Source organism: Rutilus rutilus (genome assembly GCF_951802725.1).
Source record: "Rutilus rutilus genome assembly, chromosome: 11".
In the NCBI taxonomy this organism is placed as follows: domain Eukaryota; kingdom Metazoa; phylum Chordata; class Actinopteri; order Cypriniformes; family Leuciscidae; genus Rutilus; species Rutilus rutilus.
This window is the reverse complement of record NC_140216.1, coordinates 28,962,297-28,984,730: the sequence shown is the minus strand read 5'-3', so window position 1 is coordinate 28,984,730 and position 22,434 is coordinate 28,962,297. Positions and strand designations below refer to the sequence as shown.

At 35.8% G+C, this 22,434-nt stretch overlaps 1 protein-coding gene across 1 annotated transcript; it reads left to right on the top strand.

Moving 5' to 3' along the window:
- The first annotated feature begins 214 nt into the window (after window positions 1–214).
- On the top strand, window positions 215–21,115 carry eif3eb (eukaryotic translation initiation factor 3, subunit E, b). Its single transcript, XM_084423356.1, has 13 exons — window positions 215–312; window positions 942–1,059; window positions 3,555–3,672; window positions 3,781–3,823; window positions 3,962–4,066; window positions 5,097–5,222; window positions 5,632–5,756; window positions 6,775–6,901; window positions 12,844–12,945; window positions 13,650–13,759; window positions 14,959–15,061; window positions 19,671–19,805; window positions 20,241–21,115. The coding sequence occupies exons 1-13, from the start codon at window positions 223–225 to the stop codon at window positions 20,277–20,279; spliced, it is 1,341 nt and encodes a 446-aa protein (XP_084279482.1). The 5' UTR covers window positions 215–222; the 3' UTR covers window positions 20,280–21,115.
- Window positions 21,116–22,434: the final 1,319 nt, after the last annotated feature.

Below are 22,434 nucleotides of genomic sequence, written 5' to 3'. Positions count from 1 at the left end.
CTTATAAATGGTCTCAAAGAAAATTGTTAAAATATAATGTCCTCTACAGAGGAAAAAAATCTATTTCTGGGTCTCATGAGGATATGAACAGTTAACGAACGAACAATAAACACCAATCTACTAAAGGGAATGACTGAGAGTGCTTTGTGGAGTGCAGGCAGGTCACTGTTGTCTCTTCAGTGTTTGAATAAAGTTATTTAGAAGCTCATTTCCGTTTCCAAAATGGCGGAGTACGATCTGACCACCAAGATTGCGCATTTTTTAGACCGACATTTGGTCTTTCCGCTGCTGGAATTTCTTTCTGTCAAGGAGGTAATATGTAAACCACAGTAGTGTAAAGTAAATACTTCGTTACTCAGCTATATTCTTAATTAATTGGTAGTCGCTAATCGTGCAGCGCCACGTGTGGCGGAACGTCAGCTGGTCTGGATAAATTATTTGGTTTTCTTATCTGATATTGAAGCAGAAATGACCTCTTTATAGTGATAATTGCATTAAACGTTTACTTGTTTTGTATTATTTTTGATAGATCAGCTTAATTTAAAGTATACATTTTTATTTCGTATCTCATATCTCTTTTTATTTACTACTTGTATAATATTATACTTGGACATAGTGTTATTTTGTTGTAATAACACCATGATATTCTTCAAAGTAACACGTATACCATAAATACTTAAATATTGTCATCATTAATTGTTATGGTATATGTTAAAATACTATTAATGTGTGATGCCATCACTTGGCACAACGAAAGTACTTGTTTGTTGTGAGATAAATTAAAATATGTATGTCATGTACTATTTAAGTGCTTTGACTTTGATGCATGTCTGTTAAAGTCATGTTATTATGTTGCATAATATCTCTTCAATTTAAAGTCAGTCATATATTCAAAAATCCTGATATAGTGCTGTTAAATCTGATGTTTATTGTCACCTCAGATCTACAATGAGAAAGAACTTCTCCAAGGAAAGCTGGATCTTCTCAGTGAAACGAACATGGTGGACTTCGCCATGGACGTATATAAGAACCTTTATCCTGACAAAGAAATTCCACATTGTAAGTATTTCCCCTCTCACCTAAAATAGAGTTAAATAAAAACATATCTGGAATTGAATCAAATCGCAAGCCTGTGAATTGAAATCAAATTGTGAAATTAGTGTCAATCCCCATCAGGCCAGCCAGATATATTATATATGTTTTGATTCAAGTCCTAAATGTTGATGAACAGGTTAAGTTAAAATGTAATGAATATGTAAAATGTAAGGGTGCATATATTTAGCAAAATGCTCCACTTCAGAGTTAATTTTTCTAGCTAACTGATGGGTTTATGGTCATTGAATGGCTGTAAGGTTACCTGACATATTGTTTACAAGCACTTTTATTGAAGTCTTTCCGCACTTGAAACACTGACTGAGCAATTACATGTAATTAAGATTTTTACATCAAATAGAGTGTGTTACTATACAGTACTGGTCACAAACTTGGAAATATTAGGCTACTATTTTTAATGTTTTTTTTTTTACAAAAGTCTCGTATGCTCATCAAGCCTGCATTTATTTGATCAAAAATACAGAAAAAAACATTAATATTGTGAAATATTATTACAGTTTAAAATAATGGTGTTATATTTTAATACTTCAAAATATATTTTATTTCTGTGATGTAAAGCTGAATTTCCAGCATCATTGCTTTAGTCTTCAGTGTCACATGATCCTTCAGAAATCATTCTGATGTGCTGGTTTATTGTCAATGTTGGAAAGAGTTGTGCTGCTTAAATTGTGATACTCTTTTCAAATACTTTTATGAAGAAAAAGTTTAAAAAAGAACAGCATTTATTCAAATTATAAATCGTTTTTAACAATAAAAGCTACACTACCGTTTAAAAGTTTGGGCCCTGTAATGTTTTCTTTTTTTGAAAGAAATTCATACTTTTATTCATTAAGAATGTGTTAAATGGATAAAAAATGATAGTAAAGATTTATATTGTTAGAAAATATTTCTATTTTGAATAAAGGCTGTTCTTTTTAACTTGTTTTTCATCAATTAATCCTGAAAAAGTATCACATGTTCCAAAAAATATAAATATTAGTATTAATTAATGTTATTAATATAATTAATATTATATTAATATAATGAGTATTAAGCAGCACAACTATCTCCAACATTGATAATAATGAACTGATCAGGGCCCGGTTTCCCGATAACACTCACTCTTAGCGCGCTAAGAGAGCTCGAAAGATATATCTTACCAAAGGTGTTTATGTTCCTAAGTGTGTTCCCCGAACCATACCTTAGGAAGCTGCTTAAGATATACCTTCTTACGTGCGACGTTACCCGGTGCTGTCCGTGGCGATGGTGCTGAATTGTTTGATATCGATGGCTCGAGAATCAATTATTCTCTCGTGCAGGGGCTGTTTATGTGAGAAAGCGGTGATCTTTATAAATGAAGCACTTCAGAAATAGTTGAAATTGCAATTTATTATGATTATTGGATATTATAAAAAATAATCCAAACTATAATAGCCTATAATAGCCTAGCCTACATATTTTAAAATTGTAACATATATTGCTGCCACAATAACCTTTTCAAAAATTTACGTGCCTTCTTCTCTTTCCCATTTTTGTTCGCTGAGGTGGAGCTGCGATGAAATATTGTTCTTGTAAATACTTTCCAGCATTTCAGTAATAAAAGTTTACATCTTGCGTACGGTGCTCGGCAGTGATCAAAAAGGATTTAAACCGTGAATTTTGAATCTCTTGTAAACTCAGAGATGTGGATTCAGACGACAATTAAATTACCACACGACCTGTTTGTCAAAAAACAGAAGGTACTAATTTGGCCAGGGATTTTTACGCGGGTTGGGTGAGAAAAACACTGATATTATGGATTCGGACGGCACTAAAATCACCGACTTACCTCTGTAAATGTTTAAAATACCGGACGAGCCCATGAGAAACAATATTAGCGTCCGAATAGGACTTAACTGACAGTAGCCTATGCTTTCACTGGCCTTTAAAAGAGCGTTTTAATTAAATTAATAATATTGTATAATAATATAATTAAAAATCTAACAACAATCAGTGTAATGACAATTTTATTCTTTGCATGAAAACACTTGAATTAGCCTAATTTAATACTGTCTGGGTGTATTAAAACTTCAGAATTATATTCATATAGACCTGCAACAGTGATAAGGTAAAGCTAAGAGTGGTCCAGACCAACCTTACGAAAGTGTGACTTACAAAAGATATACTTAGCGTACGAACGTTTCGGGAACCGTCCTATAAGGTTAAGAGAGAGGTTAAGGAATAGGTTAAGAACTACTTAGAGATAAGAACGCTTTGGGAAACCGGGCCCAAATCAGCATATTAGACTGATTTCTGAAGGATCATGTGACACCGAAGACTGGAATAATCGCTGATGAAAATTCAGCTTTGCATCACAGAAATAAATCATATTTTAAAGTATATTAAAATAGAAAATCATAATTTTAAATATTTTGAAATATTACAGTATTTTTTGTATATTTCATGTATATCTCTCTGTGTAGCCTTAAGGGAGAAAAGAACCACAGTGGTGGCCCAGCTGAAGCAGCTCCAGTCTGAGACTGAACCCATAGTTAAGATGTTTGAAGATCCAGAGACTCAGAGACAAATGCAGTCCACCAGGTCTGATGTCATCATATTGCTGTACTGCACCTTGAAATACAATATCTGGTGTGTTTAGTGGCTTAACATATGCAAAGTCACTACTAAGATGCACTTTTTTTTTCTTAGAGATGGGAGGATGCTGTTTGAATATTTAGCAGACAAACATAGTGTAAGTTTTGCAACATACCTCAAACTATAACCAATTATTCCTTTTTTATTTTCAGAGAAGCTAATCAACAGCTTATTGCATCGTTGAATATTTCATTTCACTACCATTTTGTGTTACCTCTGTATTCTTCTCCCTCAGTTTCGTCAGGAATATTTGGATACGCTATACCGTTATGCCAAATTCCAGTATGAGTGTGGCAACTACTCTGGGGCTGCGGAGTATCTCTACTTCTTCCGTGTGCTAGTAAGTGTTCTTGTTCATGTGAGCAAGACTGCTGGTGTTTATCCTATGTTTTTGGTTAATTTGATTTGTGAAGTGTGAAATTGACACAGAAATGAATGAAAATAGAAGCAAATTAATTTGTTTCTTCCCTGAGTGTTTTAACAGTTAAAGTGTTTTGTTTTTAATAATTTGCTTGTACAGACAGCCAGTAACAGTACCTTGAGATGGTTAGAAAAAACGTTAAAGGAACATAAACAAAAATATTATGCATATTTAAATTCGCAAAAATAATTTTGCTTATACTATTATATGTCTGATTTGTTTTTTAATAATTTTATATATTTTTTTTATTTATTTATTAGCAGACATATCTTGATATAAGCAAAGCTATTTTGGTGATATTTAAAATATTTATACTGTTCAAAAGTTCAGGACTAGTAAGATTTGTAATTTATTTATTTGCAAAAAATATATATGTTCAGCAAAGATCTGTTAAATTGGTCAAAAGTGACAGTAAAGACATTTATAATGTTACAAAAGATTTCAATTTAATGCCATTCTTTAAAAAAAAAAAAATTATAGAGAGAAATGTATAACAGTTTCTACAAAAATATTGCAAAGCAGCTGTTTTCAACATTAATAGTAATAAAAAATGTTTCTTGAGCACTGAATCAGCATATTAAAATTCTGAAGGATCATGTGACAATGAGGACAGGAGTATTGGCTGCTGATAATATCAATCATTTCGCTTTAAAATATATTAAAATAGAAAACAGTTCATTTAAATTGCAATTTAAATTGCAAATATTTATATATATAATTTATTTATTTGTGAAAAAATTTCTCAATGATTTCCAAATAAAATAAAAGTCAGTTGTGGGTTCAAAATTGTGTCCTAACCAATCGAGACGTGACAATTTTCATCAACGCCAAAGCAACAGTATACCCGAAAAATGTATAGCTGTGGGAGCTGGATCAATGAAATTTCATCGTGGAAATCGGCAGAGAATTGATACCAACAAAATCAGTATGTTTTGTTGTCATGACTCAGGTTCCCTCAACGGACAGGAACGCTCTGAGCTCTCTCTGGGGAAAACTGGCGTCCGAGATCCTCATGCAGAACTGGGAGGCGGCCATGGAGGACCTGACCCGCTTACGAGAGACCATTGACAACAACGTACGTCTGTCCGGCATCCTTCAGTCCTCTGTCTCCCCTGTATAATAGAAGCTTTGCGGCTGTATTTCATCAGCTGGAGAAATCCAATATCCTTCCCACTGGTTAATTTGCTGTGTTACCCATGTTCCTTTGAGCTCAGATATAACAGTACTCTAGCAGACATCAAGCATTAGATCAACTATACACACAAAATTGACCAGGATGACATTTACATTGCATCAGCTTTGAGAAGTAAATGCTTGGAATTTTTATTTGCGGTGCAGTTAAAGATGGATGTGTGTGGATTTACTACGGCCTCGCTTGCTTTGCTAGTCCGTGCTAGTAATGTAACGTCAACGACATGACAGAAGGCTGAAGCAATGTTGACATTTTTAATGAAACCATGTTTTTCTTTCCTGCCACGGTTCAGTCGGTGAGTTCCCCTCTTCAGTCGCTGCAGCAGAGGACGTGGCTCATACACTGGTCTCTGTTCGTCTTCTTTAACCACCCCAAAGGCAGAGACAACATCATCGAGCTGTTTCTCTATCAGCCCCAGTGAGTACGACGACACAAAATTCCCTCTTTGTTATTACAAGCACTCTCAAATTGCTCATTAAAGAATGTAGGAATGCAACACACCACATTTGCATAAATTTTTTTTTTTATCACTTGCTAAAGGGACTTGCCATGATGTGTGTGTTGTGTTTGCATCAATAGCTGGAAAATTCACTGTTAATGAGATTTGCTCTTTAAAGCGTTACATTTTTAGGGGGTACAGTGCTTGTTTGCATGACCATATAATGAGCTTTGCTCAGTCTGAGCACTTTGAAGATGACATACTCTGTGTTGAGACCACACTGATGTAATTTTAAAACGGGAACCAATCAAAGTTTTCTTTTTTTGGACAAAACATCCAAATTCTCATGGTTTATAATTGCCATTGGTTTTTAGAGCTACATATCTGTACTGATTTCTTGAATTTATTTGATTCAGTTTCTCAAATTCTGATTCAATATTATTTAATTTTGGAATGTTTCTGTTATTGGAAAATCTAAAAAATATATTTGTTATTGCAAAACATAAAACATATACACTACAGTTCAAAAGTTTGGGCTCTGTAATATTTTTTTAAATGCTTTTGAAAGAATTGGGCACCAAGGCTATTATTTGATCAAAAATACAAAGTTATGTCAAAAATAATGGCAAAGCTGAATTTTCAGCATCATTACTCCAGTCTTCAGTGTCACATGATCCTTCAGAAATCATTCTAATATGCTGATTTGCTGCTTAAAAAACATTTATTTATTTATTTATTTATTATTATCATTAAAATAGTTTTTTTCAGGATTCTTTGATGAATAGAGATTTTAAAAGAACAGTATTTATTTGAAATAGAAATCTTTTTTAACATGATAAATATCACTTTTAATCAATTTAATGCACCCTTGCTGAATACAAATATAAATTTCCGATTTTCTTAAAAAAAAAAAAAAACTTTACTGACCCCAAGCTTTTGAACTGTGATGATTAAAAAAATGTTTTGCATTACAGATGGATGTTGTCTGTTTCTTAGGTACTTGAACGCAATTCAGACCATGTGCCCCCACATTCTGCGCTACCTGACCACGGCCGTCATTACCAACAAGGACGTGAGGAAACGAAGACAGGTCCTCAAAGACCTGGTCAAAGTCATCCAACAGGTTAGCATGATCGCCGCAGATTTAACTAGGCGGTGGATTTTCTGAATGACTAGTGGGTATATAGTTATGCCATGGAAATTTCACTTGAAATTACTATGGACGCTGCAATGGGTGTGATATGATGTCACCAGTGTTTCCCACAGGATTTTGCTAGACTATGTTTCTCTAGAGGGAATCGGGGGCATAACCCCATATGCTTTTGTACATTAAAGTTAAATTCTTCTTTGAGAGTTCAGTGTGCAAATTGAATAAAGAAAAAAGTCTGTGAATTAACTTGTACTTTAAATGGGAACTCAACCCTCTTAGTTGTGATATAGTGTCTCAGTCTACATTAAAGTGAGGTGAAGTGACGTGAAGGCCATACTCTGGGTTTGTCCTCTGCTTTTAACCTATCCAAGTTAGTGCACACACATTAGGAGTAGTGAGTAGTGAACACACACTGTCCACACCGTGGACACACACACACCCGGAGCAGTGGCCATCCATTCACTGTGGCACCCGGGGAGCGATTGGGTGTTAGGTGCATTGCTCAACGGCACCTCGGTCATTTCATACCGGAATTGAAAATCGAACTCACGACCGGGTTACCAGTCTGACTCTCTAACCAATAGGCTACAACATTCACACTGGTGTTTTAGGAAGCCAAACAATTAGAACATTATAATAATAATAATTTTATATTATTATTTCTATGACAGTAATAGCCATACACTCACCTAAAGGATTATTAGGAACAACCTATTTAATACTGTGTTTGACCCCCTTTCGCCTTCAGAACTGCCTTAATTCTACGTGGCATTGATTCAACAAGGTGCTGAAAGCATTCTTTAGAAATGTTGGCCCATATTGATTGGATAGCATCTTGCAGTTGATGGAGATTTGTGGGATGCGCATCCAGGGCACGAAGCTCCCGTTCCACCACATCCCAAAGATGCTCTATTGGGTTGAGATCTGGTGACTGTGGGGGCCATTTTAGTACAGTGAACTCATTGTCATGTTCAAGAAACCAATTTGAAATGATTCGAGCTTTGTGACATGGTGCATTATCCTGCTGGAAGTAGCCATCAGCCGTGTACATGGTGGTCATAAAGGGATGGACATGGTCAGAAACAATGCTCAGGTAGACCGTGGCATTTAAACGATGCCCAATTGGCACTAAGGGGCCTAAAGTGTGCCAAGAAAACATCCCCCACACCATTACACCACCACCACCAGCCTGCACAGTGGTAACAAGGCATGATGGATCCATGTTCTCATTCTGTTTACGCCAAATTCTGACTCTACCATCTGAATGTCTCAACAGAAATCGAGACTCATCAAACCAGGCAACATTTTTCCAGTCTTCAACTGTCCAATTTTGGTGAGCTCGTGCAAATTGTAGCCTCTTTTTCCTATTTGTAGTGGAGATGAGTGGTACCCGGTGGGGTCTTCTGCTGTTGTAGCCCATCCGCCTCAAGGTTGTGCGTGTTGTGGCTTCACAAATGCTTTGCTGCATACCTTGGTTGTAACGAGTGGTTATTTCAGTCAAAGTTGCTCTTCTATCAGCTTGAATCAGTCGGCCCATTCTCCTCTGACCTCTAGCATCAACAAGGCATTTTCACCCACAGGACTGCCGCATACTGGATGTTTTTCCCTTTTCACACCATTCTTTGTAAATCCTAGAAATGGTTGTGCGTGAAAATCCCAGTAACTGAGCAGATTGTGAAATACTCAGACCGGCCCGTCTGGCACCAACAACCATGCCATGCTCAAAATTGCTTAAATCACCTTTCTTTCCCATTCTGACATTCAGTTTGGAGTTCAGGAGATTGTCTTGACCAGGACCACACCCCTAGATGCATTGAAGCAACTGCCATGTGATTGGTTGATTAGATAATTGCATTAATGAGAAATTGAACAGGTGTTCCTAATAATCCTTTAGGTGAGTGTATATTGTGAAACAAAACAAATGAAAATAAATATTTCATGAATATATTATTTTACTTTATGCTGCAGTAGGAAATTAAAATACTTTTGTCCTAATTTCTAAATTTTCAAACCCATGAGCCATTATTTTGACAGAAACTGAAGTTGAGCTATTATTTTGTCGGAAACCGCCGTTTCTGAAAACAGGTTTACAAACGCATCTCATTACAAATCTAGTGAAATGCTGTAATCATCTTCCTACAAAAAATGTTGGAAATTATCAAATGTGAAAATAATTCGTAGCACGTTCCCAAATGCATGAGCTTGCGTTTCTGGTCTTCCGCATTCATGTACATTTGAATGCAAGCCAATGGAACAAAAAGTAGTGTAACCACCCCTTTACTCTGGTTTAGGGTCATGTTTTTTGTTTGCCATGAATTAACAAAATGGATAATGTAGCCTAATGTTTCATGGTTCCTTTGTAATAGGGCTGAACGATTTTGGAAAATAATCTAATTGCAATTTGGTTTTACCAATTTTCCGATTATTTTTTAAGCTCTTTATCTTTTCTATTATTCAACAAAAACAAGCAATAAATCATTGTAAAATAGGGAAGGGAATCTTTAGGCACCTCATGAGCTGATCACATTTTTTTTCTTTAATTGATCTTATTAATAAAACTTAAAATATTTAATTACATAATTATAAGTAGGCCTACTTATAATAATTACACATTAAAAAACTAAATTAATACAATTACATGTTAATAATTTTAACAAATATAGCTTCAAAAATATAGAAAAATATTACAAGCAATAAACAGAGTGCTTTCAGTAAGAGTAGGCTGTCTGAACGTTTTCATCTCTTTTGAAATTATAAGATGTGGTTTGTCCTGTCTGTTTAATAACTTAAGATATAACTCACTGTGTCACATTAATCATAAAAGCATTTTGAGATGCAAGTAGGCTACATTTTAACCACGTAGACGGAGTCGCTCACAGCCGCATGCTCAAACGCTCTCCGCAAAGCGCATGAGTATTTGAAATTGAAAGCAGCTTCTGTCTGTGATTTTCATATTTTTAATATACAAGCCAACTGCATTCCAAGACATATTGTGCCTTTGTAGAACATTTGTAAGTAAAATACCGGCGGGCGAGATCGCGCACTACAAAAGTAACATCACGCAGACTGCGCGTCTCTCATATCTTGTGCAATGAAGCCCGCGAATGTCCTTGTAATTCGCTTCAACTTTTCCAAACTTTATTAAAGATTATTTCTCGTAATGTTCGAGTGGTGTTGTGTGTGAGACAGAGGAATTAGAAGCAAGCAGAATACGGTTGTTTATAATGCACACGCGCCATCAGGTGTAGTATCTGTGTTTAAAACAAAGCTCAGATATCAATCTGAAATGATCTTAATCGATACAGAATCGTTGGAGATAATCTATAACACAATATCACATAAATTAAACATAACCTGTTATTTCCTGTAGCCAGGCCTATACACGGGTTTCTTGTATACAAACAATACCGGATGCGCGAGCATCCAGGAGGCAAAAAACCGCTATCTGTTATGCCGAGTTCTGTAAAAGAACATTGTAATTAACGTAGATTTCGCATTGTTTGTAATTTCTTGTTGACTCAATAATAAACTGCAATTTCAGAGTTGGAGCTGTTTGTTTGTGTTTCATATTAATATAACATTATGTAAAACGTCCAACTGTTTACGAATCAAAATCCGGACATACTGTGATGCATGTATGAATTATCATGTTAGACTAAGTTAGTAATGTAATAGCCAATGTTAGCAGTGCAGCATCTATAGAGCCCGAATTTGCTTTTATACAAGTTAACCTTGTTTACGTTACTTTACGACCTGCAACATTTCATGACTGCACACATAACGTTACTTTACTGTAAATCAAAGATTTGACGATGGAGTATGTGGGAAGCCTTAGTACCTCCGACCGTGGCGATTATATTAAAAAACGTACTCTCAGCAATGGTGAGATCTTGCCGGATCCCTACGCAATACATGACGTTCCATTGGATTGTGGATGACAAGAGGTGGCCAGCAATTGTATGGCCTGATATATATAATTATCTTATTCAGACACCAAGTGTGTATACAAGAGAAATGATTAGAGCGTACAAATCCCTTGATGCATACAACTACGTGCTATGTGGTCATGTGCAGCTCGTCAAATTATGAATAGAAATTTCTGTGCCACTCTTCCATTTGCCTAGATTTGGAATTATACTTGCAACATGTATAATTTAAATGAGCAGATAAAACACAACAGATAGGCCTGCATGTAAATAAATTACGCAACAACTCAATGGCATTTTGACTTAGCGACAACACCACCACTTTGCTACTAGCCTAAACCCTTTACTCCGGTACGAAGACCGCGGGTCTTTCTGCCTCCAGGTTGCGTGTGCAAGCAGTGATGTGTTTTATCTTCTCATTTAAATTATACATGTTACAAGTATAATTCCAAATCTAGGCAAATGGAAGAGTGGGACAGAAGGAGGAAGTTGTCTGTTATATTCTTTCTATTCATAATTTGACGAGCTGCACATGACCCCATAGCACGTAGTTGTATGCATCAAGGGATTTGTACGCTCTAATCATTTCTCTTGTATACACACTTGGTGTCTGAATAAGATAATTATATATATCAGGCCATACAATTGCTGGCCACTTCTTGTCATCCACAATCCAAAGATCGTCATGTATTGCGTAGGGATCCGGCAAGATCTCACAATTGCTGAGAGTACGTTTTTTAATATAATCGCCACGGTCGGAGGTACTAAGGCTTCCCACATACTCCATCGTCAAATCTTTGATTTACAGTAAAGTAACGTTATGTGTGCAGTCATGAAATGTTGCAGGTCGTAAAGTAACGTAAACAAGGTTAACTTATATAAAAGCAAATTCGGGCTCTATAGATGCTGCACTGCTAACATTGGCTATTACATTACTAACTTAGTCTAACATGATAATTCATACATGCATCACAGTATGTCCGGATTTTGATTCGTGAACAGTTGGACGTTTTACATAATGTTATATTAATATGAAAAACAAACAAACAGATCCAACTCTGAAATTGCCGTTTATTATGGAGTCAACAAGAAATTACAAACAATGCGAAATCTACGTTAATTACAATGTTCTTTTACAGAACTGGGCATAACAGATAGCGTTTTTTTGCCTCCTGGATGCGCGCGCATCCGGTATTGTTTGTATACAAGAAACCTGTGTATAGCGTGCCAAGTTGATGCTTCATCTGCAATACAGACTGGTTTACTCTCGCGTGTCACGTGACCAGACTGTAATCGCAGCTTTGCGGTTGAAAAAAATCGCATTTCATCATATCGCGATATTATCGCAAATGCAATTAATCGTTGAGCCCTACTTTGTACAGTGAAATCGCTAGGTTTGCTCAGTGTTGTGTGATAGATTTTACTGTGTTAACTGTCACATTGTGTAGACCAATGTATGATGCGTTCAGATATTAACTGCTGAATTATAAGAGTAACATCATATTAATACTGTTATGTTAATTATAACAGTAATTAACTACATCAATATCAACATCTTTATGCTTTAAATATTAAAGCTAAAATAAACATTCAAGAAAAAATTAAGATAAACCAACTAGTTGACCATTCCTTGATCACACATGCTAATATGCATAAAACCACTATGTTTTTATGAAAGTGCATCCGAGCCGATAGTTTATTTGAGTTCAGGTTGTTTTGAAGATTGTCGTCTTTGTGGTTCAGATGAATGAGCTCACAGATTCTCCTTTGAGGTTTCTATCACGACAAGCATCATCGCATTCAATTACGCTCATTTTAAATGTGCTTCCTTTTAAGTATTGATTCAGAGTTTGTGAATTAGCGTCTCTTTTTAAATGTAGTCGTCAGAGTGCTTCTTGGGGCGACGCCACATTTATACCCCAGACTTTGGCACTCGCTGTCAAATTAGCACGAGATTAATGTTTCGCTCTGCTTTCACTCTCTCAACAGGAGTCATACACATACAAGGATCCCATCACAGAGTTTGTGGAGTGCCTCTATGTTAACTTTGATTTCGACAGCGCCCAGAAAAAACTGAGGGAGTGCGAGTCGGTAAGATCACCACCCGCTGTGTGTTACCAGGCCTGTCATCCCTGTGATTCCAACTAACACTGTTTCCCTCAGTTTGAGTCGTTTGGAGGTATACATTGAGAAGAACGCTCATCCTTTTGCTTGAAGCCATATGTATTCATCCACTGCAAATCCCTGTCTTCTGTAATTTAATGCTGTTTCCCACTGGGCTTTTCAAAGCCTTTCTGCTGTCAGTTCTCAGACCTACAGTTATGAGGCAGCTCCTCGCTTAGATGTGGCCAGAGGGAGTGTTCAGCATTCAGACCTGTGAAAACATAATCTCAACTGCCTTTTCAACACCGTTTCAGTTTTATGCCTGTGGGATTTGTCTATATATATATATATAAAAAATTTTTTTAATATAATATATAATATTTATTATTATTATTTTTTTTTAATTATTTTTTTTTAAATCCGGGTGTGTGCGTTTAACATTAAGTGAATACATATATTTTAGACCATTATTTTTGCAATTCTGTTTGTGGTACTGCATTTGTGTGCAGAACTCACACACTTTACTGTAAAGGTTTATTGAAGAAAGTTTATTTGCTATAAAAAATATGAATTGGTTTTAATGTAAAATTAAGTGACTCATAGTTCAGTCTCCTTGCCTTTCAGTGGATCATCAACAATATTTCCACAACTTCTAAAACACATAATTTGAATGGACTCCATTTGTTTTCAAGGTGCTGGTGAACGACTTCTTCTTGGTAGCCTGCTTGGAGGATTTCATTGAAAACGCACGGCTGTTCATCTTCGAGACCTTCTGCCGGATCCATCAGTGCATCAGCATCAGGTAACCCCCCCCCCCCCAGGATGAATCTTGATAGACTAGTAATCCTCTTAGCGCTGTAAAAAAAGCGTAGCGTGCTGCGAGGATTCACTGCGCTGCCAGGATCAATGGACCCCAACCAAATCTGACATCACAATGGTGTACATTCTGAATACTTAGCTAGATGGAGAGTACAACTTACGTGTTATTTTAGTATCATTGAGATACTATTAGAGTTATTTATAGTTTTATTCGGGTGTGTGCGTTTAACATTAAGTGAATTGAAATAAAGTAACAAATGTTTGTTGGTTTTAGTTTTCGTTTACTCTAATAACATTTATAGGCGTTACATTGATGGTTGTTAAAGGGACCTATTATTAACTTTTTTTTAATTCTTGATTTTGTTTTACGGGGTCTACTAGAAAAGGTTTTCATACTTGAATGTTCAAAAAGCACATTCTTTTTTATTATTTTCACTTTTTTTTTTATTGCAGCACCTCTCTTTCCAGTCTGTCAGTAACGCTCTGGACTGCGTTTCTCAAAAGCATCGTGAGCTAAGTTGATCTACTTGGGCTTGCGATGCTTTTGGGAAATGCAGCCCTGTTTAGTTCCTGTCTCTATGAAGTCCCTCCTTCCGAAAAAAGCAGTGTTCTGTGATTGGTTGGCCGGACCAGTGTGTTGTGATTGGTCAACCACACTTCGAGCGTGTTTCGGAAGAGTCACGCCCCTTACCATAACTGCGAGTTTTAACACACTACTAATGCAACAGAACCAGGCCTCACCACTTTTTTTGTATGTCTTGGGCGGGAATTATTAAAACGAGGAAAATTAAGACGTGTTCGTTCCCAGACAAAAACTCAAGACTACAATCGGGCCGTTTCAGGGATTTCAGAAACAGTGTTTACTGGGGTGGACTTTGTTCTTTGTTACTTTGCAGATCTTTTTCATGCTCAAAAAGCAACAAAATGCAAAAAAGCACAATAGTTCCCCCTTTAAAAGTGTCTTTGAACACCACTATTTATGAACCCTGTTCACATTTAATCTTAGACATGGTGGTCCATCTTAATTCATGTCACCTGCTTGTGTTTATTACACTGATTGATTTTCACTGAGACTGTTTGAACTCTTGTTTGAAGAGGAGAGCTACAGCTTGTTGTTGACCTTAGCCAATCTCATTTCTCATTTTCTCCCTCTCATCCATCGCTCTTCCTGTCTCTGGGCAGCATGTTGGCAGATAAGCTGAATATGACCCCCGAGGAGGCTGAGAGATGGATCGTAAACTTGATCCGCAATGCCAGACTGGATGCCAAAATCGACTCCAAACTGGTGAGCGAGCTTTGGGGTGCAGAACACATGTCCAAACACAAAGCCCATTAGTTTGAGACATACTAGACTCCTTCTGACAGTGAAACAGGGACGTTTGTTGGTACACTGTTTAAATAAGGTACACGTAGCCTAAAGCAGTTTTTTGAGTCTTACGTTTATTTTATTTTTTTAGCTCAATATGAACCTTAAAGGGATAATTCTGCCAAAAATCAGTTAAGCACCCTCATGTTTCAAACCTAAGATTTTTTTACAGTTGGGCTTTCATTTGATGGCATTATTTAACATGAACTAACAATGAACAATATTTATGCAGCATTTATTAATCTTAGTTGATAAAAATCTCAATATTTACTTTTACATTTTTAAAATCAAAAGTTGTATCTGTTAATATTAGACATTAGATTGTAAACTAACATGAACGAAGAATGAACAACTGTTTTTTTTTTATTAATTACCAATATTAATGTTAAGTTTTAAATGTCATAGTAATATATGCTCATTGATAGTTAGTAAACGGATTTATAGTTAATGGATTAACAAATGGGGCCTTTTTGTAAGTTACCCTTTTCTTTTATTTCTGTTGGACACAAAAGGAGGTGTTTAGCAGAATGTCCAAACTGCTCTTTCCCATTTTACACAAGTAAAAATTTACAATAAAGGTTCACATTAATATTAGCAAAAGCAACTTTTTTTTTATTTATCTTTAACTATTAATCTAGGTTACTGTTAATTTTTAAACATTCTATTATTCATTGGTAATTCATTTTGTTCATAATACAATAACTAATGTTAATTTATTGAAGTGTTAAAATAGTTTTTTGTAGAAATTATCATTAAGATTAATGTAAAAATATTAATTGTTTCATGTAAGCTATTGCATTAAGTAATGTTAACATATAGAATGTTATTGTGAAGTGTTTCCAAAAGAACATGCAACTTTATATTATACATTATAAATATGTTATATTCTTCTGGAGTCGTCTTCATGTTAGCTGTACCTCTCATAAATCTATTCCTTTGTGCTTGTGCGTTTCTTACTTGCTTTCATGACGAGTCATGCCTGGTTTGACATCTTTGACCATTGTGTGCAGTCAGTGAAGTTTGAATGTGTACAAGTGCATAAGAGATTTTAGATCTACAGAGTATGACGGAAACATGAGGGTGGCATTTTTTTAATATATTTTTTTATTGGTTGAGCTTTTTAACTATGGAGTTTAAAGGGAAACGCAACCAGTTTTACTTGCCTTTTTTGTGTGTGTTTGTTAATGAATAGTGCTTTTATTGTAAGCTGATATAGGAACTAGGGGTGTGCGGTATTGACAATATCGTAATATTTTCTGGGATTTTGTTAAATGTGGCTTATGCATCATTTATTATGTCAAATTATTAAATTTAACCACTAAGTTAAATTACAAAAAGTAATTCATGGGACCTGTTACCACATCTTAAATAAATGCATGGTTGCAATTTAAAAATGAAAATTTATTGTTTTAATTAAACCTTTTAAGTTGCAAACATTATTTTGTAGTGTTCTGTTGACATAATAATGTTGATCATTACATCAACTTAATATCATCTGTAAGTTAAACTCAAATTTCTGTGTTAATTGGCTTTTTTTTTTTTTTTAAGTTGGTTGTAGTAACTTAATGAAATTGTCTTTAACTTCGGAAATTAGGCAGTGGATTTCTATTTCCCAGGTTTGCATAGGACTGAATAAGGAGAATAAATGTTTAAATTAAATGTTAATTTATTTGTTTTTAGGGAACGGAAAAACCTGTTAGTGTGTTTAATGCTGTTATGTTTGACATTTATAAGAGTTTTTGTCATGTTGAAGTTTTAGTGGTTACCATTGTGCTGAAGAGTAGATACATGAAGATAAACACTACATTGTTAATAATACAATATTCATGTTAAATAAGTTATGTTAGCATGTGCTATGATAGCTGTTGATTTGAACTGAATGGATAAGATTAATTGGTTCCAGGGCTGGATTAATCAACTTAAAATTTTGTGTTTATGCTACATATTACAGTAAGTCCCTATAACTCGATGTAGCTTGTTGGTTAAATGTAAATTCACTCATAGTTGTCATAATGACCCCAAAAAAATGATGCAAACTGTTGCGTTAATTTTGTTGTTGTTGAGCCAACACATTATTTTTTGTGATTTACGCCCGAACGCCATGCTAAGTGAGATGAACTGTGACTTGGAATCTCATATGGTCCGTTGTTTCCGGAAGAAAGCACTGAACGCAACAGAGAAAATAAATAAATTAGATTTCACAAACGTAATTCCTATCGACCAACTCACTTAGCACGGCATTCGTGACTCGACTAGTCGAGACTGTTTTCCAAGATGGCTCCTGCCTGTAAACGCGTAATGTACTGTCTTTATAAAGTATCTTCTTATTAAACTGTCTGTACACTTACAAAGTTCTCAGTGCTTCGGTTTGCATGTAGGGACCCTCATTATGCTACCTTGTTAGTGTGAGGCTATTTTGAGCCTTGTTAGTGGTATTAACTAGCGATTTACTTTTACCAGAGAATGTCTAATAAGGCGAGAAGTTTCACTCTCAGTACACTTCCGGCTTCTGAAATGGTTGCAGTTCCACTTTGATTCCATATGAGGGCGCTCACAGGACGAGTGCAGTATGAATGGAGGTCTATGGCAGTATACCCCTCAAAATCCACTTTTCTCAGGATATAATTTTTTGTCTAGTAATTTGAATGTTGTATTCGAAAGGAGATGCAAAGAAATTACACATTGCTGGGTGATAGATTTTTTAGAGTCACTTATTTGCTTTAAAAAGTCTTTTAAAATGTCAATGACGTCATACACATCGTACGACCAGAGATACTGCTTTACGGCAATCCTTCACTCACTCTGGTGCTTTCACGCTCTGCACTTTCTTTTCTCTCGAGGCATCGACAACACAGCTGACACAGGTAAATACACGTGCTAGAAGAGTTTTTGTTTTGTTTGTTTCTGGTCCCACTTCGGATGCCACGATGCCATCAAGCGGTATCTCTGGTCGTAATCAGTCCTTCACTGACCAATCAGCGTTCATTAGCAGAATGCTAGCGTGTTATGGGCAACAACAACTCAACCTGTAAGAAATCGAAAGGAAATAAGTACTCGTTCATTCAACATTCGACCTATAACCCATGTTGAACTTGCAAAACCTACAATCAAATCTGAGATTTCTCAATGGCAGTCGGGTGAAAGAGACTAATTTAGCCGTCTAGCCCCATAGACTCCCATTCATTTTGCACTCATGGGCGATCGCCCCCAGTGGAACTCTGGTGGAACTACAACCAAAATTCGGTACAATAGGACTTAATAGGGAGTGGGCAGGCTCTCCGTAGACGGGCTCTGCTTTTACTTATTCTATGCCCCATATACTAGCGTTATAAGCTAATCTGTTTTTAGAGATAAAACTCTTTACATTCGATTATCATGAAAACGCATCCCAGAGAACTATCGAACCCTAGGTTACCCCTAGGTTCATTTTTCACCGGAATTGTCCTTTAACTATGTAATATGATATAAATATAGCCTAAAAGACTAAAACTCATAGGCGTGTTTTGCTTTGTGAGGGACATACTCCATAATGTCAGATTGTACATCATTAAAACAACAATAGTGCTGCACGATTAATCATATCGCAATCGCGATGACAAGCCTACGCGATTATATGGCGCAAAATGCTGCGATTTTATATTAAATAAACAAATTAGCGCTGTTAACGCAATTAACACAGCATCTGTTAATTTTTGGCATTCTTTGGCTAGTGTTACATGATCCCGCTCTTATTCATGCAAATGCTTTTAAACCATTCATGTGCGATAAGACAAAAATGAACGCGCTGCCTGTGAATGTCCTGACTGTGACACACAGAAAGACTCAAAGCAGACACAAAACAGCATGCCAGAATACAGTTCTCTTTCGAGCTTGAACGAACAATAACACACACAATTATGCCAAAATGTCTTTTTGTCGAGTATCTTCATAACATAAGAGTATAGTCTTATGATGAACGTGAAGAGTTGTGACTCGTGAGAGAATGAGGAGCGTGTGAGATCTGCGTCTCTGACAGGAGCGACTGGTCTTAAAGGGACAGTACACAGTAGCCACTAATTATATCTGTCGCTAAAGTTAATCAAAGAACAAAGGGAACAGAGAAAAACACTCACTGCTCTTGACTAAAGAACTTTTTTCTTTAGGCAGATTATCACTAATCTGTGTGTGCATTTATTTTCCTTGAGAACCAAGCAAGTTGACTCATGAAACTATTTGTTTATTATATCGCAATCGCAATATTGACCTCAATTATCGCAATATGACATTTTCCCCAAATCGTGCAGCCCTAAACAACAACTACGATATTATCATAGGCGATATATTTCACACACCCCTAATAGGAAATGTAATTCAGTGAAATAATAGTTTGCAAGTCACTTTAAAACCAAAGTGACTTTGAAGCCCCAAATCCCCAGAAGCCTTTACTTTTTCATTATATTACTTAGAAAAGTTGTTTGATAATTTATAAAGGCATTGTTTTAGTCTTATTCAGTACACAGCTCCTCTCTAATGGGTGTTTTCTACTCAGGGTCACGTGGTGATGGGCAACAACGCCGTGTCGCCGTATCAACAAGTGATCGAGAAGACCAAGAGCCTGTCGTTCCGGAGTCAGATGCTGGCCATGAACATCGAGAAGAAGATCAGTCACAGCAGCAGGAACGAGGTACCAGACTCAAAGCAAACAAAACGGGTTGTAGTAATGAGTTTTGCCCTCAGACGGGCCTCATTGGGATCATTACCGTCATGAAATGAGTGTGCTGGGAAATTTTAGCTTTTAAACGTTGAGGCAATTTTTCCTTAACTGAACATTAGCCAGCATTAGCTGGCATACAGTTCCCTTAAATATCTCGCACACTCCCAAATCAAAGCCCAGACTATGCGTAATATCTGAATAATCGTATTTTATGTCAGCAAAGCAGTTCACGTCATGTATCTTCTGCTGTCCTACATTTTGCTTGCTGTTCACTCTGGAAACATTGATTGAGTCAGAGCATTTTAAATATTTATGTCAAACACATTTAATAGAATTTTGAGTAAGAACTGCTGCTGTATATGCTGCATCTTTTATGCATCTAATGATCCTCCATTATCTTTTTAGACACCGAACTGGGCGGGTCAAGAAACTGGCTTCTATTAGACAGGAAGCACAAGGCAAAGAGTGGATTTACTGTTATACTCCTCAACCTCATCTTAGTATTTAACTAACATCTTTTATCTAGCCATGTTTTATAATAGGATCATTCTACAAAAGACTGTTGCCAACATTTCCAGCATGACAAAGCTATGGAGTTTCGGGATGCTGTTGTAAATTATGTGTTCTGTATGAAGGAAGGATTTTACCAGGCAAGTTTTTATGAATTATTCCAGTTCTGTGTAATCTCAAAGGACATTTTCTTTCTTTTTTCTTATGCGAGTCATTGTGTTGAACATCATAACACCACAATAAACAATGAAAGTGCGTTTTTGAACACATTTTCAAGGATCCTACAACATACTTCTGAAATCTTTAATGGTCAAAGTAAAGTGTGTAATTTGTGTCATTATTGGGCTTTCCAAACTCTCTCTTATTTCTACTATGTTTGTCTTGTGAGACACATCAGCAACATTTTTAATGGCTAACTCAGTTTTCTGTGCACAGTAAATTTGGGATGGGAGAAACAACACGCTTCAGTTTTAATACTCTTTATTTTCACTCTATCAACAGGGTTCCTACATTACTGAAATATTAGAGAGTTGGAAAATGTGTGACTTTCAGGCCTGGAAAAGTTGTGCAAATTAATAATCTTGGACATTTCTGTAACTAATATACAGTACTGTTCAAAAATTTGGGGTCTGTAAGATTTTGTAACTTTTTAAAAGTCTTATATGATCACCAAGGCTGAATTTATTTGATAAAAAAACAACAACAAAAAAAACAACTGTAATATAAATTAACTGTTTTCCATTTTAATATTATTAAAATGTATATATTTGAAAGTGTTATTTATTCCTGATGGCAAAGCTGAATTTTCAGCATCATTACTCCAGTCTTCAGTGTCACATGATTCTTCCGAAATCATTCTGATATGTTGATTTGCTGCTCAAGAATCATTTCTTATTATTATCAATGTTAAACACTGTTGTGCTGCTTAATATTTAATATGCTTAGGATTATTTGATGAATAGAAAGTTCAAAATAACAGTATTATTTGAATGCTTTTGTAACCCGACTTTACTGTCATTTTTGATCAATGTAATGTATATTTGCTGAATAAAATGATTAATTGCTTTCAAAACAAAAACGTGCGGCCCCCAAATATTTGATCAATTGTGTAATTTTAAGTAACTGTTCTAAAGCATTTATTTGGATACATTTTACAGGCTTTAGATGCAATCTTCTGTAAACAATTTTTTTTTTTTAATGTATACGATCGTCACAGATGGTAAATTCATTGGTCATAAATTGTGGGAACCCAGCATCAGTTCTGTAATGAAATCCTTCATTAATGTTCAGTTAATGTTTTATCCACTAGGTGGCAACAGTGACTAACTTTTCCACCACTGTTTGGCTAGTCACCCATAGATCGCCACAAACCATTCATTACCAGTTGCCTGACTGATCATCTTCTCTTTTAAAACCTTGTTGATTGTGTTGTGTTTACAAGCTGAAACCTAGGAATGTTGGGCATCTGTGTTTGATTTTGAAGGAGACCAGGTAATTTTGGGCCAGAGGTTGAAAACACAGGCTGTGTGTTGTCAAAGAAGCAAACCGCGATGGAAAGATCCTGTAGTGACTCATAAATGACCAGCTTCCTCTAAATAACAGATTTTCCTTTGGTTATTTTTACATTTCATCCAAAGTCCAGACAAAATGCTTGTGGAAAGTGTGTGTTTTGTACTTACTGAATGCATGTTGTTCCTGGAAGCTGATCTATTTGGTACATTCTTCAAAATGGAGATTGTAAGTGTATACCTTTCTGTAAAATCATCAAATATAGTTTTGAATGGGAAAGAGAACAATGTTTTGTCATAAATTGTGGACCCACTGTATATTAACTGCTAGGTATTAACATTTAGTTATGATACAATGCACTTACCGTGTACTTGCATGTGTTTGCATTATACTTAAAAAAAAAAAGTTTTTTTTTTACACTTTCCTTTACCCTTTAACCCTATACCAAACCTGTCCATGACCTACCTGTATCCCACCTCAATATCAGCAAAAGTTTTTTTGCTATACAAGTAGGCTACATTGTATCTAACATTTTTATTTTTTTATGTAAGCATAGTTTAAAGACACCTCAAAATTGCCT

Bases quoted from the DNA above. Each gene is read 5' to 3' on its own strand.
- eif3eb (XM_084423356.1), top strand. From the start codon at position 223: ATGGCGGAGTACGATCTGACCACCAAGATTGCGCATTTTTTAGACCGA. The intron at 1,060-3,554 runs GTAAGTATTTCC...CTCTCTGTGTAG, and splicing joins TGACAAAGAAATTCCACATT to CCTTAAGGGAGAAAAGAACC. The intron at 3,673-3,780 runs GTCTGATGTCAT...TTTTTTTCTTAG, and splicing joins AGACAAATGCAGTCCACCAG to AGATGGGAGGATGCTGTTTG.